Here is a 27,632-nt window from a genome sequence, read left to right on the forward strand (position 1 = left end):
CTCCTCCGGGAGCCGCGCCGCCAGCCCACCCGTGCCGCCTCGTCAGCCGGGGGCCTCCAAACGCCCGGCTCGCTGCCCCAGAGACCTGTCTGTGGCCCAATCACCACCGCAGCCACCCTGAGTCCCGCCCCCTGTGTCTCCCGCTGGCCCAATCGTGGGCGTAGCGGAGTGATGGTAATTTACATATTACCTTTTTATTATGTAGGATAACAAGAGAGCCCACTGCATGGGAGAACATATTTACCAATGATATATCTGATAAGGGTTTAATATCCAAAATATATGTGGAACTCATACAACCTAACAAATGGAAGACAAAGGATCCGATTAAAAAATGGGCAAAAAACCTAAATAGACACTTCTCCAAAACGGACATACAGAAAGCCAAGAGACAAATGAAAAAAAATGCTCAAAATCACTAATCATCTGAGAGATGCAAAACAAAACGACAATGAGATATCACCTCACACCTGTCAGAATGGCTATCATCAACAAATGAACCAAAGACAACTGTTGGCAATGTTGTGGAGAAAACGGAACCCTCGTGCACTGCTGGTCGAAATGCAGACTGGTGCAGCCGCTGTGGAGAAGAGTATGGAGTTTTCTCAAAAAATTAAAAATGGAACTCCCATTTGACCCAATTATTCCACTTCTAAGAATATATCCTAAAAAAACTGAAACGCTCTTCAGAGAGAATATATGCATCCCTATGTTCATAGCAGCACAATTTACCATAGCTAAGACTTGGAGACAGCCTAAGTGCCCACCAGCAGATGAATGGATAAAAACCTGTGGTACATCTACACAATGGAATACTATGAGGCAATAAAAAGAAAGAACTCTTACCATTTGCAACGGCATGCGTGGACCTGGATATTATTATGATGAACAAAATAAGCCAGTCAGATCAAAATAAGGATCACATTATCTCACTCATATGTGGAATCTAATGAACCAAATAAACTGATGACCAAAAATAGACCCAGTGTCATAGAAGCTTGAATGACTCTTGAACATCAGAAGGCAGGCAGGGGAGTGTGAGTAGGAAGAAATCAATCAATGAACTTGTATGCGTAATATGCATAACATGTGGACACAGATAATGTGGTGGTAAGGGCCTGGGGCAGAGGAGTGAGCTGGAATAAGTATATGAGGGAAAAAGGAGAACCTATGTAATACTTTCAACAATAAATATTTTAAAAATATATTAAAATAAAATAGAAACTGAACGTATGTTTGGATACAGGTGTTATAGAAGACTAGCTATCCCAAATGTCCTGATTCCAGCAACAAAATTGCTAGATTAAAAAATGTATTTTAAAAAGTGTAGCTGCAAAGGCATAAAAATACCCTAGAGAACAAAAAGGTAATAAAAACATTTAAGTTAGGAATTTCTTCTAAAAATGTGCATGTGTGTGTGTGAGTGTGTGTGTGTGTGTGTGTGTACACTTTTAAAATTAAATTAATTTAATATATGTGTTGTGGGGGAGAAGATAAAGTGGGAATTCCATAATAAAAATTAAATGTAAAGAGAGCATAATAAAATATTTTGAAAAATACTTATATAGAATATCATTACATATAGCTTATGACTACATATGATAAAAGCTGAGAAAGAGGTAATATAATTTTAACAGAATAGAAAGGAAATCATTTAGTATTTTTATATGTGTTAGGTATTTTATGATGTTTTAAGTATTTTATAAAGGGTAAAATTAAAAAGTATACTACAAAACATTCTGAGCAATTAGATACTTATTTTATAGTACTATATATTATTTTTTACCTTGATTGTCAAAGGATGAAAAATTGATGATGTTTGGTGACAATTTAGCTGGTACATTAGGCCTGGTTAAAAAATCTTCTTGATGTGTGGATGTATCTCTGTTTTTAAAGAAATTCACACCTAAAATTAAAAAAATTAAAAAATTATACAAAGATACTATGACTCTCTGCATGCTAGTTATCTCCCATGTATTATTTTTTATTTTTGAAATTATAATTTTTTATTCATATGTTTGATGGACTATTTGTCTATAATTCCAATTTCTATAAACTCTTCATTCATTTTCTAATCTTTTATTTGCTCTGGGTTCTTAGATAGCATTTTCCTTAATTTTGACCTTCAAACCAACCCCCATTTTTACCTTAAACAAGAGTATTCATTTCTATTTTTGATCTAGTCTCCTGTCAACTCTTTTCCCCTTGACAATTTCTATCAAATAAATAGAGCATTTAATTGTTTAGAGCATTTAATTATAAATGCACCATCTATATATATAAAAGCCTAAGCAACCATTATGACCGAATGACCGGGATGACCAGAACGACCAGTTGACCAGTTGATATGATGTGCACTGACCACCAGGGGGCAGATGCTCAATGCAGGAGCTGCCCCCTGGTGGTCAGTGTGGTTAGCCAGAAGCTGGGCTCACTGCTGGTGAGCACTGCTGTGGCAGAGGGAGCCTCTCTTGACTCCGCAGCAGTACTACTGAATAGCAGCAGCAGGCGCAGCAGGCTGGGATGAGTGCAAGTGGTGTGGTGCTGGCTCAGGCTCCTCCCTGGCCGCCTGCTGCTTAGCACACTGCTACATCCCTTGGGGGATGTCCAACTGCCAGTTTAGGCTTGATCCCCAAAGGCCAGGCACTTGGGGGGACGTCCCTCAGCCTGGCCTGTGCCCTCTCGCAGTCTGGGAGCCCTCAGGGGATGTCCGACTGACGACTTAGGCCCGCTCTCCTTCCTTAGTGCCTGCTGCGGAGGTGGGAGAGGCTCCCACCAGCGCTGCTGCACTCACCAGCAGTGAGCCCGGCTTCTGGCTTAGAGGCACTCCCCTTGTGGGAGCACACTGACCACCAGGGGGAAGCTCCTGCATTTTGCATCTGTCCCCTGGTGGTCAAGTGTGCATAATAGCGACCGGTTGTTCTGCTGCTTGGTTGATTTGCATATTAGCCTTTAATTATTTAGAATGTTACCCTAATAAATTCAATAAAGGGAGAAAAAAATAAGTAACTGGATGTACCTAAGCAAAAACATGAAAATTATTGACATAGAAAAATGGTTTATCATAATTTACCAAATTTTTTAGAGTAAATCACAAAACAAATTACTTGGTTCAAAGAATTTTATATTTACAACACCAGATTTTCTCTGTTATAAGCTGTTTGAGTAAATAATTTTTGATCTATTTTTAATAATACTTTGTTTGGAAGCAGAAAGTGTGAAAGAATAAAATAAATGATAAAGCATTTAAAAGAAAAGTTTTGGAAATCTTGCTCTAATCTTAAATTTCAGTGAGAACACAGTGCTTATATATAAATATTCAGCTACTTCCAAATCTATCTTTCACCATCAATTCTGCAGTAAAGTTCATAACTACAGTATTTCTTGCATCAAAGAGAAATGTATCTAACACTGTTATTCTAGGACTAAAGACAGTACTGTATTTGTGAAATATGTAACACAGCTAGAGTCTATATATATAAAAGTCTAAGTGACCGTCCAACCTTTTGACCATCTGACTGGTAGCTATGATGCTCAATGATCACCAGGGGACAGATCCTCAATGCAGGAGCTGCCAAGCTGTGGTGACTTGACAGCTGCCGTTCTCGAGTGATGCATGGGGAACCAGAGTGGAGGGAGCCTAATTCCATGTTGTATCACCCTGGAATCACCCTCTCACAATCTGGGACCCCTCAGGGGATGTTGAAGAGCCGGTTTCAGCTCAATCCCCACAGGCCAGGCCAAGGATCCTACCAGTGCATGAATCCGTGCATTGGGCCTCTAGTAGAGGTATACATTTATGGGCCAACTTAATTATTTAGAGGGAATTGGTATCCAGTACAATGCCTATTGGTTATACTTCTCTTCTTATAACACATATTAAATAGTCTTTTTGCTTTTTCACATTCAGATCAACTTTCCTTTCTAATCCTTTCAATAGAAAGTGAGTGGAATAGCAGTTGGAAATATTTACATCAAAAATATTCCAAGGTCATTAGAGCACTGGATTTTATGGATTACTTTATAATTTGATGGATTTAAAGCCAATAAAACCTAGCTAGCTTTCTATTGATAGTAAACACTAGAATTTAGCTAATTATAACAGGGAATTCATTAAAAATTTTACCCATGTAGTTACTGTTGTTATTAAAGATCCATACTTAGTTAAATCTTGGAGGAGACATAATCTATAAATATTAAACTTGAAAAATTCTTATTCTTACCAGCATAACTCCTAAGTTGTTCCTTGATTTCAGCAATTATTTTTTCTTTTCCAACAGTATCTGTCATAGGTTCTATATCAGTCTCTATAAACATAAAACATATTTCAAAAACACTTTTTATGGTAACCATTAATAAACAAGTGTGATTGTGTCTGTGGTACTACTTAATTAGTATTTGCTTTAGAAGGAAAATGATCAACGTCTGACATTGCACATTCAGAAAAACTTAGAATTTGAAGAGCTCTTAGTAATCATATGAGCCTCATTATTTGGAGGCTTAGATATTTTTGTGATTTGATCAAGAACACATATCAAGATAATGACAAAATTGACATATAAACTGATGTCCCATAATTCATTCATTTTTCTATACAATGCTATTTCCTATACAAACTTAAATCATTTTGGTGAGTTTACATTCATAATATAACCTCCAAGTTTATACTCAGTGGATATTCATACTTGTAAGAGTATACCTCTTGAGGTGCAGCATAACATTTTTGTTCACAAGTCAAATCACAAACCAAGGTCCCACATCACAGAAAGTTACTATGAGGCAGAAATTCTTTGACTCTCTCAAGACTATTTTATGCACTTTTTAGGCTATGTAATTGTAAATCAAGTGGGCATTCAATGATGTAGAAAAATAATATATTCTGTGGTCTAAGAACAAGTGTCTACCAGGTTCCTTTAATACATATACATTATAGCTGGGGAGAAGTAAAAAGGGTAAAATTTACAGCAATATAGTTAATCTTCAATTTCACAGACTTCAATTTAACTGACTTTGAATTTAACAAACAAAATTTCCAGTCCATATGTCATATGGGAAAATTTACACCTTGTTAATTTAAAAATGCTTTTAACCAACATTTGTTTATAATTAAATTAACAGGTCATTTTCTTATTATTCACTGTTACTTTTTTTAAAACAAATTTTAGCAAATAGGCCATAGGTTAGAAGAAAACACCGTAGTAATTTTGCTGACATAAATATTACATATCTATAGCTATAGTCTACATATTTAAATCCAAGAGTCACCATGTGTAAACAATGTTCAGTGAATAATTAGCTCATGACCATGTTGCATGGCACAACTTTTTGCAGTAGTTTTAACACATGCTGGCTGGCCAATGTTCTGACTTGCTCTAGGCCATGCCCCAGCCATATGCATTTGTTTACTCACAGAGACTGGTGAATGTATACATTCAGTATAAATTTAAAATTACTGTATTAATTTTTGTGAAATTAAACTTTTCATATATACTTAATTTTAAAGTATATATATATACTTTTTTATATAGTATAAATATTTAAAGTATATATATATATACTTTATTATATATATTTTATATATATACTTAATTTTTACTTATGTAGACACATTTACACATTTACTTATGTAGACACATTTACACATAAACATTATCTAATTTGTCAATTTTTTAATATATACATTTGGAAAACCTACTTTATTATATAACAGAATTTCAGCTTTAATGGACACCCCCTTGCCTGAATTAGTCCATTATATTGAGGTTTTACTGTACCAGCATTGGGATTGCAGCTATTTGATTTTTTAATTTGATTTGACATTTGCTGAATTTAAAAGCTAATTAGGTAACATGAAAGTATATGAGTGTTATTAAAGAGGAATTCATACTGAAAATGGGATTATTAGAATAGGTTACTTCTGCCAAACAATGTATTTAATGTTTTGTGAATGAAAGTTGGTTGTAGGAGAGCAAGTACCAAAGGTAAGAAACCTGTTATGAACCTGACACTATAAGGTGGATGGATGTGTTTGTTGCAATGCTTGAGACCATGAAAAATATTAAAGGGAGAGACAAAATGGTGGTGGAACAGACAGATGTGTCCCGAGCCTTGTCCCAGAGCAGATAGAAAGAACAGCTGAAACGAATAACATCCAACCCGAATTGGCAAAGGAGACTCAGTGGCCCAGGGCACTGCAACCACACGAGCATCAGACACACGAGCAACCCACTTCTGTCCAAAGAGCAGCAGCCCCATGAGCAGCCCGCCCCAGGCCTAAGAGCAGATGCCTCACGTGGCCTGCCCCTGTCCAAGGAGCAGCAGCTGTATAAGTGGCCCACTTCCCCTTCTGAGGAGCAGCAACAATGCGAGCAGCCCGCCCCATCTGAGGAGCAGCAGCCACAAGAGCAGCCCACCCACATTTGAGGAGTGGCAGCCCTGCACAGCCTGCCCCCATTTGATGAGAAGCAGCTGCGGGCAGCCCGCACCCTGCACCTGTCCAAGGAGCAGCAGCCGCACAAGCAGCCTGCCCCCATCTGAGGAGCAGCAGTGGTGTGAGCAGCCCGCACCCATTCGAAGAGCAGCAGCTGCCTAAGCAGCCCGTCTGCATCCAAGGAGCAGCAGACCTGTGCAGCCTGCACTGGTCCGAGGAGGAGCAGCCACACGCAGCCTGCACCAGTCTGACGAGCAGCAGCTGGCTGAGTGGCCTGCCCCCAGCCAAGGAGCAGAAGCCACATGTGCAGCACACTCCTGCCCGAGGAGCAGCAGCCACACAAGCAGCCCATCCCCTGTCCAAGGAGCAGCAGCTGTGTGGGCAGCCCGGCCCCGTACAAGGAACAGCAGCATTGCGAGCAGCCCACCCCCATTTGAGGAGCAGAAGCTGCCCAAGCAGCCCACCCCAGACCAAGGAGCAGCAGCCAAATGAGCAGACCGCCCACATCCAAGGAGTGGCAGTCCTGCGCAGCCCGCACTGGTCCAAGGAGCAGCAGCCACATGCAGCCTGAACTTAACCGACAAGCAGCAGCTGGGTGAGCTGCCCGCCCCCATCCAAGGAGAAGCAGCCACATGAGCAGACTGCCCATGTCTGAGGAGTGGCAGTCCTGTGCAGCCCGCACTAGTCTGAGGAGCAACAGCCACACGCAACCTGGACCTGTCCAACGAGCAGCAACTGGGTGAGCGGCCCGCCGCCATCTGAGGAGAAGTAGCTGCATGTGCAGCTCACTCCCACCTGAGGAGCAACAGCCAAGCAAGCAGTCAATCCCCCGTCCGAGGATCAGCAGCTGTGCGAGGAGCCTGAACACATATGACGAGCACCAGCCTGGCAAGCAACCTCCCCCTGCCCAAGAAGCGGCAGCCTCATGAGCAGTCAGCCCCATCTGAGGAACAGCATCAGTGTGCAGCCAGCCCTGATCTGTGGAGCAGGAGCCACGTGAGCAGTCCGCCCCTGTGCGAGGAGCAGAAGCCACGCAAGCACCCCACTCCCCATCCAAGGAACAGCAGCTGTGCGAGCAGTCTTCCCCACCAGCCAGAAGAGACACCACTGCTGCTAACAGCACCCACCAGAGGAGCCTCTGCCAACTAAGGAGGAGCCACTTCAGTGACCACCTGAGAAGCAACCGCAGCCTGAGGAGCCACTGCCACCCAAGGAGCAGCCCCTGCACGACTCTACATCTAGATCAATTGGTGATACCAAAAATGGGTAGACAAAGAAACCCCCAAAGGAAAGAAAAGGAGGAATCGCCAGAAAAGCAGCTAAGCGAAACAGAGGCAGCAATATGTCAGAAAAAGAATTCATAACAAGGGTCATACAGTTCATAAACCGGATGGAGGAAAAAAATCAACAACTTAAAAATCAATAACTTATGTAAGAATCAAGAAGAAATGAAGAGTGATATAGCTGCAATAAAAAACACCATGGCGATCACTAGGAGCCAAGATGGCGGCGGAGGTGAACGGCTGATCTGTTGCCTCGCATGGCATTTTCGGAAATACAACTAAAAGATGGACTGGTGAGCGCGGCGACTCCTGCTCGCGGCTCCACAGGCCAGGCAGCTGCTCCTCTCAGTCAGCACCGCAGCCGGGGCCATGAGCTCATGGGCGCCGCGGCAGCTGCTGTGGCGGCGGCCGCGGACTCGGCGCAGCGGCTCTCGGTGAAGGAAGAGACCATCTTTCTGCAGGACAGGCCCATCCGCGTCACCGACCTGGCCCAGCTCTCCACTGAGATCCTCGGGGCCCCGGAGACCGCCAACACCAACTTAGAGGATTCTTAGGACTTCCTGTCTTACACTCAAGTCCTCTAGCCATTTTGAGAGAGGAGAACTAAGAAGGCAGCAAAGTTAAACAAAGGAACTTCGCCGCGCACAGCAATTTCAAAGTTAAACAAAGGAACTTCACCGCGCACAGAGCGTCTGCCACCCAGAACCAAAGGAGAGCTGGCTGAATGGTGGATTTACAGCTAAGAGAGAAGAGGAAAGAGTGAACTCTGGAGGGGCTGAGGTGCGGAGGCGCGTGGGTCGGGCTAGTGGCGGGGGAAGGGTCGTGAGGCTTTTGTTCCAACCCTAGGGGAGATTAGCTCCCCAGACGCCTGCGGGGAGAGGCTGGACTCTCTGCCTTCATGTCGGAGAGTGGGAGTGACTTCCTTGCGGAGGTGCGCCCAGCAATCAGTGTTTGCTGCGCTGGAGTGTGGAACGAGGGGGCTTAGAAACGTGGAAAGCAGAAAAAGCAGATTGCAGCCAGTGCGGTTCGCCACGCCATGGCCTGGTGGCGCCCTGAGGCCCCGCCCCGCCCTGAGACTCGCCCCGCACTGGGACCCACCCCGCTCGTTTTGCAGGCCCGCCCCGCACGTTTTGCAGGCCCACCTGGGCTCCAAGCAACGGCTTTTGCATGTGGGTGGCCTGCCATATGGCAGCTTGACCAGATAAACTGCGGTTCTAGTCGGACTGCTCCAGGGACGCTCAGACAGGAGGAGGAAACTGCAGTTTTTGCTGTAATTCCTGATGAGTGGCCTCAGGCAGTAGCTGACCTACACACCATTGGAGACCCAGAAACGAGGGCATCTAGTGGTCGGTGTGAGATGACACCAGATTTCAACCACTCGCATAAGGGACACACTCAGGAGGCAGATTCAGTGAGCGCCAAAGCCTTGCTGCACCAAGACCCGGCCCATAAATGTGTCTCCTACACAGCAACTCTTCCTTTATAGACACAGAGGATCCACACGGCCAATTGGCCTGGAGGACAATTCCTCCCAGCGACACCAACAACAATCAAGACTTAACTATACAAAGGAGGACCAAGATGGAGGCATAGGGCGGAAGCCTGATTGTTGCCTACCACAACAATTTTGAGTCTACGACGGGAGAGCAGAGCAGACACCATCCAGAACCACCGGAGGGCTGGCTGAGCAGATGCTCTACAACTAGAATAAAAGAGAGGGGTACTCGGGATGATGCTGATGCCGGTGACCCAAAGATCACACTTTAAGAACTACGGCTCAGGCGACACAATGGCGGCCTGGAACGTGCTCGGCGCAGTTCCCCCGGCGGTCTCCAGCTGAGGGGAAGGCCCCACTCGCTGCCGAGCACGGACAGACGAGCCACTGGGAGACATGGGGTGGGAGACTCCGCGCTTGCTGACCTCCGAGTCCTTCAAGAATCTCAACGCCCCAGAAGCGGCCAGGTGCGCACGCTCGGCGACCGGCCACCGCTGCAGACCCAAGGGCCAACGCAGCCACCCCGGACCAGCCCGCCGCCGCGCACCAGGCACACCGGAGCATCGCCGAGCCCGCTGCCCAACGAGTTCTGCGGCGGCTGCCCTGGAGCTCTAAGAAAATGACGGAAGGAATTGCTGAGATGGAATTGACCAACAGGAAATGGGATCAAGAAGACGAAACCCTGCTGGGTCCCGGATCCGGGTGAAGCCGCGCGCCCCTGGGTCCGGGTGAGGCTGGGAACTGGGTCAGGGTGAGGCTGGGTCCCGGGCCCTGAAGAGGCCACGTGCCCCTGGGTCCGGGTGAGGCCATGCGCCCCTGGGTCCGGGTGAAGCTGAATCCTGGGTCTGGGCGAGGCCGTGTGCCCCTGGATCCGGGTGAGGCTGGGTCCCGGGTCCGGGTGAGGCTGTGGGCCCCTGGATCCGGGTGAGGCCACGCGACCCTGGGTCTGAGAGAGGCCACGCGCCCCTGGGTCCGGGTGAGGCCACGCGCCCCTGGGTCTGGGGGAAGCTAGATCCCGGGTCCAGGTGAGGCCGTGTGCCCCTGGATCCGGGTGAGGCTGGGTCCCGGGTCCGGGTGAGGCCGTGGGCCCCTGGATCCGGGTGAGGCCACGCGACCCTGGGTCTGAGAGAGGCCACGCGCCCCTGGGTCCGGGTGAGGCCACGCGCCCCTGGGTCCGGGGGAAGCTAGATCCTGGGTCCGGGTGAGGCCATGTGCCCCTGGATCCGGGTGAAGCTGGGTCCTGGGCCCGGGTGAGGACACGTGCCCTTGGGTCCGGGTAAGGCCACGCACCCCTGTGTCTGGGTGAAGCTGGATCCCGGGTCTGGGTGAGGCCGTGTGCCCCTGGATCCGGGTGAGGCTGGGTCCCGGGTCCGGGTGAGGCCATGCGCCCCTGGATCCGGGTGAAGCCACGCGACCCTGGGTCCAGGAGAAGCTAGATCCCAGGTACGGGTGAGGCCATGCTCCCCTGGGTCAGGGTGAAGCTGAATCCTGGGTCTGGGCGAGGCCGTGTGCCCCTGGATCCGGGTGAGGCTGGGTCCCGGGTCCGGGGGAAGCTAGATCCCGGGTCAGGGTGAGGCCGTGTGCCCCTGGATCCGGGTGAGGCTGGGTCCCGGGCCTGGGTGAGGCCATGTGCCCCTGGGTCCGGGTAAGGCCACGTGCCCCTGGGTCCGGGTGAAGCTGGGTCCTGGGTCCGGGTGAGGCCGTGCGCTCCTGGACCCAGGTGAGGCCACGCGACCCTGGATCCGGGTGAGGCTGGATCCCGGGTCCGGGTGAGGCCGTGCGCCCCTGGATCCGGGTGAGGCCACGCGACCCTGGGTCCGGGAGAAGCTAGATCCCGGGTCCAGGCGAGGCCGTGTGCCCCTGGATCCAGGTGAGGCTGGGTCCTGGGCCCGGGAGAGGCCACGGGTCCCTGGGTCCGGGTGAGGCCATGCGCCCCTGGGTCCGGGTGAAGCTGAATCCTGGGTCTGGGCAAGGCAGTGTGCCCCTGGATCCGGGTGAGGCTGGGTCCCGGGTCCGGGTGAGGCCGTGGGCCCCTGGATCTGGGTGAGGCCACGCGACCCTGGGTCTGGGAGAGGCCACGTGCCCCTGGGTCCGGGAGAAGCTGTATCCTGGGTCCGGGTGAGGCCGTGTGCCCCTGGATCCGGGTGAGGCTGGGTCCTGGGCCCGGGTGAGGCCACGCGCCCCTGGGTCCGGGTAAGGCCACGCGCCTCTGGGTCCGGGTGAAGCTGGATCCGGGGTCCGGGTGAGGCCGTATGCCCCTGGATCCGGGTGAGGCTGGGTCCCAGGTCCAGGTGAGGCCGCACACACCTAGGTCCGGGTGAGGCCACGCGCCCCTGGGTCTGGGAGAGGCCACGCGCCCCTGGGTCCGGGTGAGGCCACACGCCCCTTGGTCCGGGTGAAGCTAGATCCCGGGTCCGGGTGAGGCCATGTGCCCCTGGATCCGGGTGAGGCCATGAGCCCCTGGGTCTGGGAGAGGCCACATGCCCCTGGGTCCGGGTGAGGCCATGCGCCCCTGGGTCCGGGTGAGGCCACGCGCCCCTGGGTCCGGGTGAAGCTGGATCCCGGGTCCAGGTGAGGCCATGTGCCCCTTGATCTGGGTGAGGCTGGATCCCGGGCCAGGGGGAAGCCGCGTGCACCTGGGTCCAGGTGAGGCCACGCACCCCCTGGGTCCGGGTGAGGCCACGTGCCCCTGGGTCCGGATGAAGCTGTGCCCCTGGGTCTGGCCGAGACCCAACCAGAGGGAATCGAACCTGAATTACCACCATTTGTCCACCATCCAGAGCTGAGGGGTCAGTGCCGACATGTACTCATAAGGAACTGGTGGACATTGATATTGGGTCTCAAAAGAACTGTTGGTCCAGAAAGAAACTCACTACACACTGATTCATTTGCCTGTCAGCATAATTATTATTGCTCATCTCACATTCAGTTCATATAAGTATATCTCTAGTGACACATGATCTCGCTCATCTAGGGGAAATGATGAACAACATAGAGTGATGAACAAGAACAGAACCAGAAACAAGGAGGCATCGATCGGACTATCGGGCCTCAGAGGGAGGATAGGGGAGGGTGGGGGGAGGGGGGAGAGATCAACCAAAGGACTTGTGTGCATGCATATGAGCCTAACCAATGGTTAAGTTCAACAGGGGGTTGGGGCATCCGTGGGGAGGGGTGTGGGATGGGAATGGGGGGATGAGGACAAATATGTGACACCTTAATCAATAAAGAAATTAAAAAAAAACCACCATGGCAAGTTTCAACAGTAGACTAGGAGAAGCAAAGGACCGAATTAGCGAATTAGAAGACAGGGAAGCGAAACGCACCCAAACCTAACTGCAATTGGAGAAAATAATTAAAAGACAGGAGGAGAGACTAAGGGAGCTATGGGACAACATGAAATGAAGAAACGTACAAATAATAGGGGTGCCAGAACAACAGGAAGAGGAACAAGGGTTAGAAAACCTATTTGAAGAAATAATGTCAGAAAACTTCCCTGATGTGGGGAAGAAAAAAGTAACACAAGCTCAGAGAGTCCCAAACAAGATGAACCGAAAAAGACCCACACCAAGACACATCATAATTACAATAGCAAACGTTCAGGACAAAGAGAGAATTCTAAGGGCTGCAAGAGAGAAACAGAAAATTACATACAAGGGAGCTCCCATTAGATTATCAAATGATTTCTCAACAGAAACATGCCAGGCCAGAATATAATGGAAGGAAATTTACAAAGTGATGCAAAATAAGGGACTGAATTCAGCAAGGTTATCATTCAAAATTGAAGGGGAAATAAGCAGCTTCACTGACAAAAAAAGGCTAAGGGACTTTATCACTACCAAGCCAGCAATGCAAGAAATGCTAAAGGGACGTGTGTAAAAAGAAGAAATAAAAAAGTAAAAAAGAACACAGGCACAGAAAATAAAAATGGCTACAAACAATTACCTTTCAATAATAACTTTAAACGTAAATGGACTAAATGCACCAATCAAAAGACATTGAGTGAGTGAATGGATAAAAAAACACGACCCATATATATGCTGTCTACAAGAAACCCACCTTAGAACAAGGGACTCACACATAAAGAAAGTGAAGGGATGGAAAAATATCTTTCAGGCAAATGGAAATTAAAAAAAAAAAGTTGGGGTAGCAATACTTATATCTGACAAAATAGACCTCAAAGTGAAGGCCATAACACGAGATACAGAAGGCCATTTCATAATACTAAAGGGATTGATACAACAAGAGGATATAACCCTGGTAAACATATATGCACCCAATGGAGGAGCACGCAAATACATAAAAAAACTCCTGGAAGATATCAAGGGAGAGATCAAGAACAATAAAATCATAGTAGGCGACTTTAATACACCACTGACATCACTGAATAAATCCTCTAGACAAAAAAATCAGCAAAGAAACAGAAATCTTAAATGACTCACTAGATCAGATGGAATTAATTGACATCTTTAGAACATTTCATCCCAAAGCCATGGAATATACGTTCTTCTCAAGTGCACATGGAACACTTTAAAAAATAGACTACATATTGGGTCACAAGCAAAGTCTCCCCAAATTCAAGAAGATTGAAATCATATCAAGCATCTTCTCAGACCACAGTGGCATAATATTAGAAATAACCTAAAATAAAACAGCCCCAAAAATTCAAACACTTGGAAGCTGAATAGCAAGCTATTAAACAGTGATTGGGTTACCAAAGAGAGCAAAGAAGAAATTAAAAATATCCTGGACACTAATGACAATAAAAACACATCAATCGAAAATCTATGGGACACAATGAAAGCAGTCCTGAGAGGGAAATTTATAGCGCTACAGGCCTACCTCAAAAAACAAGAAACAATGGTAATAATCTACCTAACCCTACAACTCAAAGAGTTAGGAAGAGATCAACAAGAAAAGCCCACTGTAAGCAGAAGGAAGGAAATAATAAAGATCAGAGCAGAGATAAACGACATAGAGACCAAAAAAAAACAATATAAAAGATCAACAAAACCAAGAGCTGGTTCTTTGAAAGGATAAACAAGATTGATGAACCTCTAGACAGGCTCACCAAGAAGCAAAGAGAGAGGACCCAAATAAACAAAATCAGAAATGAAAGAGGAGAAAAAACAACAGACCCCACCGAAATACAAAGGACTGTTAAGAAATACTATGAACAACTCTATTCCAGCAAACTGGACAACCTGGAGGAAATGGGCATATTCCTAGAAAAATACAACCTTCCAAAACTCAATCAGGAAGAATCTAAACATCTCAATAGGCCAATAGCTATGGAAGAAATTGAAGCAATCAATAAAAAGCTTCCAGCAAACAAATGCCTGGGGCCAGACAGCTTCTTCACGGGGGAGTTTTACCAAACATTCAAGGAAGAACTAAAACCTATCCTCCTAAGACTATTCCAAAAAATTCAAGAGGAAGGAACACTTCCAAGCTCATTCTATGAAGCTAGAATCACCCTAATACCAAAACCAGATAAAGTCAACACAATGAAAGAGAATTACAAGCCATTATCCCTCATGAACATAGATGCCAAAATACTCAACAAAATTCTAGCAAATCAGATCTAGCAGTACATTAGAAAGATCATACACCATGACCAAGAAGGATTTATCCCAGGGATGCAAGGATGGTACAATATCCGCAAATCAATAAACTTGATACATCACATTAAAAAATTGAGAGATAAAAACCACATATCAATTGATGCAGAAAAAAGCATTTGACAAAATCCAACACCCTTTCTTGATAAAAACTCTCAGCAAGGTGGGAATAGAAGGATCATACCTCACCATAATAAAAGCCATATATGACAAACCCACAGCCAACATCATAAGCAATGGGCAAAAACTAAAACCATTTCCCCTAAGAACAGGAACAAGACAGGGATGCCCACTCTCACCACTCCTGTTTGACATAGTACTGGAAGTACTAGCCATTGCGATCAGACAAGAAGAAGAAATAAAACGCATCCAGATTGGAAAAGAAGAAGTAAAAGTGTTCTTCTTCTCAGATGACATGATACTGTACATAGAAAACCCTAAAGACTCCATAAAAAAATTATTAGACTAAATAAATGAATTTGGCAATGTAGCAGGATACAAAATTAACTCCAAGAAATCTATGGCATTTCTATATACCAATAGTGAACTTACAGAAAGAGAGACTAAAAAAGCAATCCCATTTACCATCTCAACAACAACAAAAAGTAAGATACCTAGGAATAAACTTAACTAAGGAGGTAAAAGACCTATATGCGGAAAACTATAGGACACTGAAAAAAGAGATAGAGGAAGACATGAACAAATGGAAGAACATACCGTGTTCATGGATTGGTAGAATCAACATTATTAAAATGTCCATACTACCCAAAGCAATCTATAGATTCAATGCACTCCCCATTAAAATACCAACTGTATATTTTTCAGACCTAGAAGGAACTTTCCAAAAATTCATCTGGAATAAAAAAAGACCCCGAATAACTGCAGCAATCCTGAGAAAGAAGAACAAAGTAGGGGGGATCTCAATACCAGATATCAAGCTGTAATACAAAGCCACTATTCTCAAAACAGCCTGGTACTGGCACAAGAATAGACATATAGATAAATGGAATAAAATAGAGAACCCAGAAATTGACCCAAGCCACTATGCTCAATTAATATTTGACAAAGGAGGCATGAACATATAATGGAGTCAAGACAGTCTCTTTAATAAATGGTGTTGGTAAAATTGGACAGATACATGCAAAAAATGAAACTAGACCACCAACTTACACCATACACAAAAATAAACTCAAAATGGATAAAGGACTTAAACATAAGACGGGAAACCATAAAAATACTAGAGGAATCCACAGGCAGAAAAATCTCAGACATATGCCAAAGTAATTTCTTCACTGATACTGCTCCTAGGGCAATGGAAAGTAAAGAGAAAATAAACAAATGGGACTACATAAAAATAAAAAGCTTTCTCACAGCAAAAGAAACCATCAACAAAACATCAAGAAAGCCCACTGCATGGGAGAACATATTTGCCAATGTTATCACCAATAAGAGCTTAATCTCCAACATCTACAGGGAACTCATGCAGCTTAACAAAAAGAAGATAAACAACCCAATAAAAAAATGGGCAATGGACCTAAATAGATACTTTTCTAAAGAAGACAGAAGGAAGGCCAAGAGTCACATGAAAACATGCTCAAAGTCACTCATCATCCGAGAGATGCAAATAAAAATGACAACGAGGTACAATCTCACACCTGTCAGAAGGGCTATCATCAACAAATCAACAAATGACAAGTGCTGGAGAGGATGAGGAGGAAAAGGAAACCTTGTGCACTGCTGGTGGGAATGCAGACTGGTGCAGCCACTGTGGAGAACAGTATGCAGTTTCCTAAAAAAGTTAAAAATGGAACTCCCATTTGACTCAGTGATTCCACTTTTAGGAATATATCCCAAGAAACTAGAAACACCAATTAGAAAGGACATATGCACCCCTATGTTAATAGCAGCACAATTTACAATAGCTAAGATTTGAAAACAGCCTAAGTGCCCATCAGCAGATGAGTGGATTAAAAAACTGTGGTGCATCTACACAATGGAATACTATGTTGCGGTAAAAAAGAAGGAGTTCTTACCATTTGCAACAGCATGGATGGCCCTGGAGAGCATTATGCTAAGTGAAATAAACCAGGCAGAGAAACATAAATATCACATGATCTCACTCATTTATGGAATATAATGAACAACATAATCTGATTAACAAAAATAGATTGAGAGACATAGAAACATCGATCAGACCATTAAACCTCAGAGGGAAAGTAGAGGAGGGTGGGGGTAAGGGGTAAAAAACAACCAAAGGACTTGTATGCAAGCATAGAAGCCTAACCAATGGACACAGACAACAGACGGGTGAGGGCATGAGGGGGGAGGGTAAGGGGGTAATGGGGAAATAAGGACACATATGTAACACTGGAATCAATAAAGAAATTAAAAAAAAGAAAAATGTTAAAGGTTGCACTATGACCTTTGCAGCTCAAATAGACATCTAGTGTAATCTAAAAAAGAGATGGAAACTACCCTGATTTTCATCATTATAAAAATGAATAAAAACACATAAAAAAGGAAAGAACAACTTTCAACAAGTATAAAACTACATTTTGTAAAAGTAATATGAGTTACAGCAATGTAAAATTAAATATTAGTAGATGTATTTGAGGCTCCCTGGTTCTTTTTCTAACTGGCATAAGTAAAAAGGAATGGGCCATAGAAATGAGCATGCAGAGATGCTTAAATAAACAAGGAGGCATTATAAAGAATATTTTATAGGAGGTAGGATAAGGATTAGGAAATAAAATATGTGCTAAACAATATGGTAAGAATCACAAGCTCCCATCTTCACAATATCCTTCCACTACCTTATTAAGTATTTTAAAACCAATATTCCCTGGAGTTTTCACTTCACTGTCTCTTCTTAGGTCTTATATATTTTGTGGTAAAAACTGGGCATTTTACACAACGTATTGCAGCAAATCTTTGTACTGGGTTCCCCCCACCCCAGTTGGAGGCTTGTGATTGTGTGCCTGGTCATTTATTGAGTGATAAGGATGGACTATTTTATATTTTATTGAAGTGTGTTTCCCTGCTATGTCAAGCTTCTAGTGTGTTTCTGTGAGAGCATGGACTTGGGGCAAGAATACTATCACCTTTGGATGACTGGTGTTATAAAAGCCTTTCTCTGATTGTCTCCTTCCCTGATTGTTCTATTAACCTGCCTGCATCCATTGGTACCATGTAAAAGATCGTGATGAAGTGTGTTAAGCACTGATCTAACAGGACAGGAAGCAGTAGACTATAATATAAACTATATTTGAAAAACTCCTAAAGGTTACTATTTCACTTTAGATATTACAAATTTGCCTGATAGTTTAATCACATGGATGGACTTAATAACCGATGTAATGTCCCTTTTCTAAATTCCTCCTCTAATCCCATTCATCAGGTAGTTTTTCTGCCTTTGCAAGTACAATGCAACTATCTGATAGGATCTGAAAAAGACTGTGAGTAGAACAGCATTTTATAGGCTTCCAACAACCATATTCCAAGCTCACAGCAATATTGTTGTTTTTTTTTTATGGATCACTTTAAACGGATGAGTGCTAAAACATATTATGTAGCTAATTATCTACTGATTTAACTGCTAGAATTCCATTAATTATAAAGGGAAATTATGAAGTTCTACCATGTAATAATAGCATATAGGTGCCATGCCAGTGTGGTTCAGTGATTGACATCGACCCATGAACCAAGAGGTCACGGTTCAATTCCCGGTCAGGGCATATGCCTAGGTAATAGGCTTGATCTCCGGTGGGTGGTCAGGAGGCAGCCAATCGATGTTTGTCTCTCATCATTGATGTTTCTGTCTGTCTGTCTCTCTCTCCCTTCCTCACTCCGAAATGAAGAAAAAAATATGAAAAATATTAGCATACTAGAGGCCCAGTGCATGATTTAATCATGCACATGTAGGCTGTCTGTCCGCTGGTCGGGACCGGTGTGGCCAGCAGCTCCGAAGTCCCTGGGCCCCTAGGGCGAGGGGGGGCGGGGGCGTGGTCCTCCTGCGGCCGGAGCCCAGGCAGGGGTCTTGCCTTCGCCTCCCGCCCAGGAAGGCTGGGGCCGCCGCCTCCTCCTCTGCCTTCGTGGAAACCCGCGTCCTCTGCGGACACCGCTGCGTGCTCCTGCGGCCCAACTGCCGCCAGACTCTTCCCCCGGGAGCCGCACCGCCCGCCCACCCGCGCCGCCTCCAAACCTCCAAACGCCCAGCTCGCTGTCCCAGAGGCCCGTCTGTGCTGCAGCACAGCCATGGCGCAGACGCTGAGTTCGCGCAGCCCCTGGCAATGCGAGCTCAGCGTCCTGCCGGCCCAATCACCACCCCAGCCACCCCGAGTCCTGCCCCCTGTGTCTCCCGCTGGCCCAATCGTGGGCGTAGCGGAGTGATGGTAATTTACATATTACCTTTTTATTATGTAGGATAGGTACTGTGGTCATTTAAGATCCAAACTTAAATTTCTGAGAAGGTAAACCATAAATAGACTTGAAATATTCTTGTTCTTACCAGCATGACTCTTTGGTTGTGTCTTCACTTTCCCCTTTATTATACCTCTTCCAGTAGCATCCAGTATTTGTTCTGTATCAGACTCTATAAAAATAGACAATTATTAACAAGTATGTGAGTGTGAAGGTTGTAGTACTAAAAATAGTATTTTTTATTATAAGAGGATTATAATGAAATAACTAAATTTGGCAAAATGACTGAGAACATGAATATCACCATGGCAGTACATACATACCACCACAGCAATCTAAGCAGAGGTGAAGTCCGAATGGGGCATCATTCGCAAAGCCAAAGACACACTGGATTGGGCAGAACAACTTTGCCATAGTAAGTTATGACATTTGTGAAAGTAACACCAGTTATAGCAACACATGACAGGACAACCTTAGCAGGCATGTGTTATTCCTTTGTCTTCCTCTAATAAACAAAAAGAAGAATTGATTCATTTGAACTGAGGGAGAAAAAATTCTTAGATAATCAGGCAGATTGGTTTTAAAACTATGAGCAAAAAAGGTATGTGGTGGAGAAACCTATAATCTATTAAGACGCACAATTTTCTTATTTCACAAATTCCTACCACTGCTTTCTTTTTCTTTTTTAAAAATTTTGACAGTATTATAGATGTCCCCAACCCCCCACACCCCTGCCTAGCCCATCTCCACCCAGACCTTGCTTGCCCACCCCATACCTTCACTACTTGATAGTCTATGTCCATGGTCTATGCATATATGCATTTAAGGTCCTTGGTTAAACTCTTCTTGTCTCTTCCAGCCCCCTCTCCTCTGAGATCTGTCAGTTTGTTCCATGTATCCATATCTCTGGGTCTATTTTGATCATCAGTGTATTGGCTCATTAGGTTCCACATACAATGTGAGATCATGTAGTAACTTGTCTTTTTCTGACTGGTTTCTTTCACTTAGTATAATACTTTCCAGGTCCCTCCATGCTGTCTCAAAGGGTAAGAGACCCCTTTTTACTACTGCATAGTATTCCATGGTATAAATGTATCACAGAATTTTTATCAATTCATCTACTGATGGGCACTTTGGCTGTTTCCAGATCTTAGCTATTGTAAATAATGATGCTATAAAATAGGGGTGCATATATTTTTTTCTGACTGGTGTTTCAGGATTCTTAGGATATATCCCCAGAAGAGGGATTGCTGGATGAAAAGGCAGTTCCATTTTTAATTTTTTGAGGAAACGCCATACTGTTTTCCACAGCAGTGTACTAGGGTTCCCTGTTCTCCACATCTTCTCCAGCACTTGTTTGTTTATCTATTGATAGTAGCCATTCTGACAGTTGTGAGGTGATACCTCAAGGTGTTTTTAATTTGCATCTATCTGATGATTAGTGACTTTGAGCATTTTAAAATATGTCTACTGGCTGTCTGTATGTCCTCTTTGGAGAAGAATATGTTCAGGTACTTTGCCCATTTAAAAAAATCTGATTGTCTTTTTGGAGTTGGGTTGTATAAGTTCTTTATATATTTTGGAAATTAAACCCTTATCAGAGGTATCATTGGTGAATATGTTCTTCCATACAGTAGACTACCTTTTCATGTTGTTGGTTTCTTTTGTTACGCAGAAGCTTTTAAAAAAATCTATGTTGTTGAAAGTATTATAGATGTCCCCTTTCTCTCCCCATTGACCCCTTATAGCCTGCACCCACCCTCACCCCAGGCCTTCACTACTCTATCATATGTGTCCATGGGGTTATGCATATATGCATACAAGTTCTGTGGTTAATCTCTTCCCACTCACCCAGCCACCCCTACCTTCAACTCTGAAATTTCATAGTCTGTTCTATGCTTCTATGTCTCTGGATCTATTTTGTTCATCAATTTATTTTGTTCATTAGATTCTATATATGAGTGAGATCACGTGACACTTGTCTTTCTCTGATTGGCTTATTTCACTTGGTATAATAGTCTTCAGGTCCCTCCATGCTGTCTCAAAGGGTAAAAGACCCTTCTTTTTTACTGCTGCATAGTATTCCATGGTATCAATGTATCACAGCTTTATTATCCATTCATCTCCTGATGGAGACTTGGGCTGTTTCCAGATCTTAGATATTGTAAATTATGCTGCTATATATTCTTTCTGATTCATATTTTGGGTTTCTTAGGGTATATTCTCAGAAGTGGGATCACTGGGTAAAATGGCAGTTCAATTTTTCATTTTTTGAGGAAACTCCATACTATTTTCCATAATGGTTGCACCAGTTTGCATCCCCACCAGTAGTGTACTAGGGTTCTTTATTCTCCACATCTTTGCCAGCACTTATGATTTGCTGATTTGTAGATGGTAGCCATCCTGACAGGTGTGAGGTGATACCTCATTGTCATTTTAATTTGCATCTCACTGATGATCAGTAAGTTTGAGCATTTTTTCATATGTCTTTTGTCCACCTGGTATGTCCACTTTGGAGAAGTGTTTATTTTGGTATTTTGCCCATTTTTAAATTGGATTGTTTGTCTTTTGTTAAGTCATATGAGTTCCTTATATATTTTGGAAATTAACCTCTTATCTGATGTATCATTGGTAAATATGTTCCCTCATGCAGTGAGGTCTCTTTTCATTTTGTTGATGATTTCTTTTGCTGTGCATAAGCTTTTTATTTTTATGTAGTCCCATTTATTTATTTTCTTCTTATTTTCCTTGCCCTAGTAGATGTATCCATAAACATATTGCCATGAGAGATGTCTAAGATTTTGCTGCCTATGGTTTTCTCTAGGATTTTTTTTGGTTTCACAACTTACACTTAAGTTGTTATTTGCAGATGACATGATATTGTATTTAGAAAACCCTAGACTTCACCAAAAAACTACTAAATTTAATAAATGAATTCAGCAATATATCAAGATACAAAATTAACACCCAGATATCCATGATAATACACACATATGATCTCTCAGAAAGAGACACTAAACAAACAATCCCATTTACAATTGCAACAAAAATTAAGATACTTAGGAATAAACTTTACTAAGGAGGTAAAAGACCTGTACTCAGAAAATTACAAGATGTTGAAAAAAGAGATAGAGGAAGATATAAACAAGTGGAAGAATATACTGTGTTCATGAATTGGTAGAATCAACATTATTATAATGTCCATACTACCCAAAACAATCTATAGATTCAAATTAAAATACCAACTGCATATTTTACAGATCTAGAACAAATATATATATATAGAAACAAAAAAGACCCCAAATAGCCACAGCAATTGTGAGAAAGAACAAAGTTGGAGGGGTCAAAATTCCAGATATCAAGTTATATTACACAGTCACTGTAGTCAATACAGCCTGGTATTGACACAAGAATAAGCATATAGATTAATGGAACAGAACAGAGAACCCAGAAATTGACCCAAGCCATTAAGCTCAATTAATATTTGACAAAGGAGGCATGAACATACAATGGAGTCAAGACAGTCTCTTCAATAAATGGACAGGTACATGCAAAAAAACTGAAACTGGACCATCAACTTACACCATACACAAGAATTAACTCACAGTGGGTAAAGACTTAAATGTGAGTTGTGCAGAAGCTTTTTAGTTGGATGTAGTCTCATTTGCTCATTTTTTATTTTTTTTGTTTCTCTTGTGCTAAGAGATGTATTGATGAAAATAATGCTATAGGAAATGTCTGAGATTTTACTGCCTATGGTTTCTTTCAAGAATTTAAGTATTTTATCCATTTTGAATTTATTCTTGTGTATGGTGTAAGTTGGAGGTCTAATTTCAATTTTTTGCATATACCTATCCCATTTTCCCAACACCATTTATTAAAAAGACATTCTTTCTATATCATTTCTTGTAAAGTGGGCCTGCAATCAAAGAATTCTCTCTCTTTTTATTTATTTAAGACTTTGTATCACATTCATTTTTTTGTGCCATTTCGGTTTATTAAAATATGATGCATATTTATCAAAATAAATTTAGTACATATATATATGTACTATATATATTTATATATATACTAGAGGCCCGGAGCACGAAATTTGTGCACGGGGGTGTGTTCCCTCAACCCAGCCTGTACCCTCTCCAATATGGGACCCCTCAAGGGATGTCCGATGGGATCGGGCCTAAACGGGCAGTCAGACATCCCTCTCACAATCCAGGACTGCTGGCTCCCAACTGCTTGCCTGCCTGCCTTCCTGATTGCCCCTAACCACTTCTACCTGCCAGCCTGATCACCCCCTAACCACTCTGCTGCCAGCCTGTTTGCCCCCAACTTCCCTCCTCTGCCGGCCTGGTCACCCCTAACTGCCCTCTCCTGCAGGGTTGATCACCTCCAACTGCCCTCCCTTGCATGCCTGGTCCTTCTCAACTGCCCTCCCTTGCAGGCTGGGTGCCTCCCAACTGCCGTCTCCTGCTGGCCATCTTGTGGTGGCCATCTTGTGTTCACATGGGGGCAGGATCTTTGACCACATGGGGGCAGCTATATTGTGTGTTGCAGTGATGATCAATCTGTATATTACTCTTTTATTGGATAGGATAGAGGTCTGGTACAGGGGTGGGGGCCAGCTGGTTTTCCCTGAAGGGTGTCCTGGATCAGGTGGGGGTTCCCTTGGGGCGTGGGGCAGCCTGAGCGAGGGGCCTGTGGTGGTTTGCAGGCTGGCCACGCCCCCTGGCAACCCAAGTGGAGGCCCTGGTATCTGGAATTTATTTTCCTTCTACAATTGAAACTTTGTAGCCTGGAGCGGAGCCAAGCCTGGGGCTCCCTCTGTGGCCCGCAGCCATTTGTGTTGGGGTTATAATTGAAACTTTGTTGCCTTAAGCGGGTGGGCCTGGCCAGGGTGTGCAGAAAGCTTTGCTTCCCCTGTTGCCGGCAGCAACCCTGGCCTGCTCTCTCAAGCTCCATCCTGCCGCCATTTGTTTGAATTTGTTTATCTTCTATAATTGAAACTTTGTAGCTTGAATGGAGGCTTAGGCCTGGCCAGGGCAGGCAGAAAGCTTGGCTTCCTCTGTTACCTAGGAAACCTTGCTCTGTGGCTGTAGCCATCTTGGTTTGGGTTAATTTGCATGCTCGCTCTGATTGGATGGTGGACGTGGCTTGTGGGCGTGGCTTGTGGAGGTGTCGGAGGTATGGTCAATTTGCATATTTGTCTATTATTAGGTAGGATACACATACATATATATATATATGAAATATGCAAATTAGGCTGGGATGCCGTAATGGGTCACGACCAGACAGGAGGAGGTTGTGCGTGCAGATGAAGTCTGGAGGGGACAGGGACAGGGACAGAGGGGCCGGCAGCTTGCTTCTGCCTCCACCTCCCACAGAAGCCACATGGCTCCTGGTGATGCACTGCGGTTCTTGCCCTCTCCCGTGGAAGCGGCAGGCAGCCTACTGCGCACGATATCACGCAATGGACTACTAGTATTATATAAAAAGTAAAAATCATCTATATTCTTACCCAGACATAACTACCTCTAACATTTTGGAGCTTTTCCTTTTAATCTTTCCATATACTTACTATTCTGTAACATAATTCTTTTGTATAATATATATCTGGCAGCCTGTCATAATCATAGTATATTTTATCAATGGCTTGTTTAAAACATTAAAATTATATTCTTTGTTTTCATTTTGCTTTTGTAAAATTACTCAAAACAAAATATTCTTGTGACTAAACCTCTTTGTTTTTTTTTTTTTTTAAAAATTTTTATTGTTGACATTACAGATGTCTCCCATTCTCCCCCAGTTTGCCCACTGCCACCTAGTCCATACCCTCCCTCCTTCTAGCCCTGTCCACACTGCTGTCTGCGCCTATGGTTTATGCATGTATGTTCTTTAGCTATTCTCTTCACCTTATTTCACTCCATACCTTATTTCACTCCATTCACCTCACTCCCTTCTGCTCTGAGATCTGTCAGTCTGTTCCATACATCCCTGACTCTGGTTGTATTTTGTTTGTCCCTTTATATTTCTCATTAGATTCCACATATAAGTGAGATCTTATGATATTTGTCTTTCCCTGACATGCTTATTTCACTAGTATAATGATCTCCAGGTCCAACCATGCTATCAAAAGTGGTAAGAGTTCCTTCCATTTTTTAGCTATGTAGTATTCCATTGTGCAAATGTGCCACAGCTTTAAAAAAATTAAATCTTTATTGTTGAAAGAATTACATATGTCCCTTGTTTTCCCCCATTGACCCATTATGGCCTGCACCCAATCCCTATCCTGGGCCTTCACCACCCTATTGTCTATGTCCATGGGTTATGCATATATGCATACAAGTTCTGTGGTAAATTTCTTCCCACTCACCCAACCACCCCTACCTTCCCTTTGAGATTCCACAATCTATTCCATGCTCCTATGTCTCTGAATCTATTTTGTTTATCAGTTTATTTTGTTCAGTAGATTACATATATGAGTGAGATCATGTGATAGTTGTATTTCTCTGACTGACTTATTTCACTTAGCATGATACTCTCCAGGTCCCTCTATGCTATCTCAAAGAGTAAGAGATTCTCCTTTTTTACTGCTGCATAGTATTCCATGATATAGATATACCACAGCTTTTTAAAAAATATATTTTTATTGATTTCAGATAGAAAGGGAGAGGTAGAGATAGATAGAAACATCAATGATGAGAGAGAATTATTAATTGGATGCTTCTTCCATGCCCTGCACTGGGCATTGAGCCCACAACCCAGGGATGTGCCCTTGATCAGAATTGAACCTGGGACCCTTCAGTCAGCAGGCTGACACTATCCACTGAGCCAAACTGGTTAGGGCTATACCACAGCTTTTTTAATTCTCTCATCTACTGAGGGGCACTTAGGCTGTTTCCAGATCTTGGCTATTATCAACAACACTACTATGAAATAGAGGTGCATATATTTTTTTCTGATTTGTGTTTTTGGATTCTTAAGATATGTCCCCAAAAGTGGGATCACTGGGTCAAATAGCAGTTCCATTTTTTCATTTTTTTGAGGAAATCCCACACTGTCTTCCATGGTGGTTGCACCAGTCTGTATTCTCACCAGCAGTGTACTAGGTTTCCCTTTTCTCTACATCCTCCCTGCACTTGTTAATTTATTGATGGTAGCCATTCTGGCAAGTGTGAGGTGACACTTCATTATAGGCATAATTTGCATTTCACTGTGAATGGTGACATTGGACATTTTTTCATATGTCTATTGTCCATCTGTATGTCCTCTTTGGAGAAGTGTTTATTCAGGTTCTTTGTCCACTTATCTTCTTGATGTTGAGTTGTATAAGTTCTTTATATATTTTGGAAATTAACTCCTTATCAGATGTATCATTGGCAATCCATACAGTGGGTTCTCTTTGCATTTTACTGATGGTTTCTTTTGCTGTGTAGAAGCTTTTTAGCTTAATGTAGTCCATTGTTTGTTTTTGCCTCTTTTTATTGCACTAGAAGATTTTTGGCAAAAATATTATTATATGAGCTGTCTGAGATTTTACTGCTTATGTCTTATAGGATTTTCATGGTTTTGTGACTTACATTTACTAGTAAGTCTTTTATCCATTTTGAGTTTATTCTTATGTATAGTGTAAATTGGTGGTCAAGCTGTATTGTTTTTGCATGTACCAGTTTAATTTTCCCCACACCATTTATTAAAGAGACCATCTCCATTGTATGCTCTTGACTATTTTTTCAAATATTAATTGATCAAAGAGGCATAGGTTGTTTTCAGGGACCTGTGTTATTTTCCATTGATTTATTTGCCTGTTCTTGTGCTACTATGAGGCTGTTTTTATTACAATGGCTTTGAGTATAGTTTTATGTCTTGATATTGTGATCCCTACAACTTTGTTTTTCTTTCTCAAGATTGCTGAGGCTATTTGGGGTCTTATTTGATTCCATATAAATTTTTGGCATATTTGTTCTAGATCTGTGAAATATGCTATTGGTATTTTAATAGGGATTGTTTTGTATCTATAGATAGCATTGGGTAGTATGGACATTTTAATGATGTTAACTCTACCAAATCATGAGCACAGTACAAGCTTTAACTAATTAGTATCTTTCAACATTTGTTTCTTCAATGTCTTATAGTTTTATGAGTATAGGCATTTTACCTTCTTGGTTAAATTTATTCCCAGGCACATTATTATTATTACTGGGGGGGGGGTGTCCCTCAGCCTGGCCTGCCCCCTCTCACAATCCGGGAGCCCTCAGGGGTGGAAGGCGACCCAGTGATCAGGAGAAGGCAACGCCCCATCACACCTCTGCTGCTGCCACTGTCGGCAGCACAAGCCTTGGCCAGTCCTGGTTACCTGAGCCTCAGGCGGCCCTGGGTGGCTGGGCAGC

At 43.6% G+C, this 27,632-nt stretch overlaps 1 protein-coding gene across 1 annotated transcript in view; it reads right to left on the reverse strand.

The window, feature by feature from the left end:
* Positions 1-1,775: 1,775 nt before the first annotated feature.
* The window catches only part of LOC307097599 (uncharacterized protein), a gene marked incomplete at its 3' end in the record, with an annotated part of 105,300 nt that continues 79,443 nt past the window's right edge, over positions 1,776-27,632 (reverse strand). The window contains exons 8-10 of the mRNA XM_079767695.1: positions 19,337-19,420; positions 4,224-4,307; positions 1,776-1,906 (exon numbers count right to left, since the gene is read on the reverse strand). Coding sequence (XP_079623821.1) covers positions 1,776-1,906; positions 4,224-4,307; positions 19,337-19,420 — 299 coding nt within the window. The remainder of the gene's footprint in view (positions 1,907-4,223; positions 4,308-19,336; positions 19,421-27,632) is intronic.

This window comes from Cnephaeus nilssonii (assembly GCF_951640355.1).
Source record: "Cnephaeus nilssonii genome assembly, chromosome: 4".
NCBI classification, from domain to species: domain Eukaryota; kingdom Metazoa; phylum Chordata; class Mammalia; order Chiroptera; family Vespertilionidae; genus Cnephaeus; species Cnephaeus nilssonii.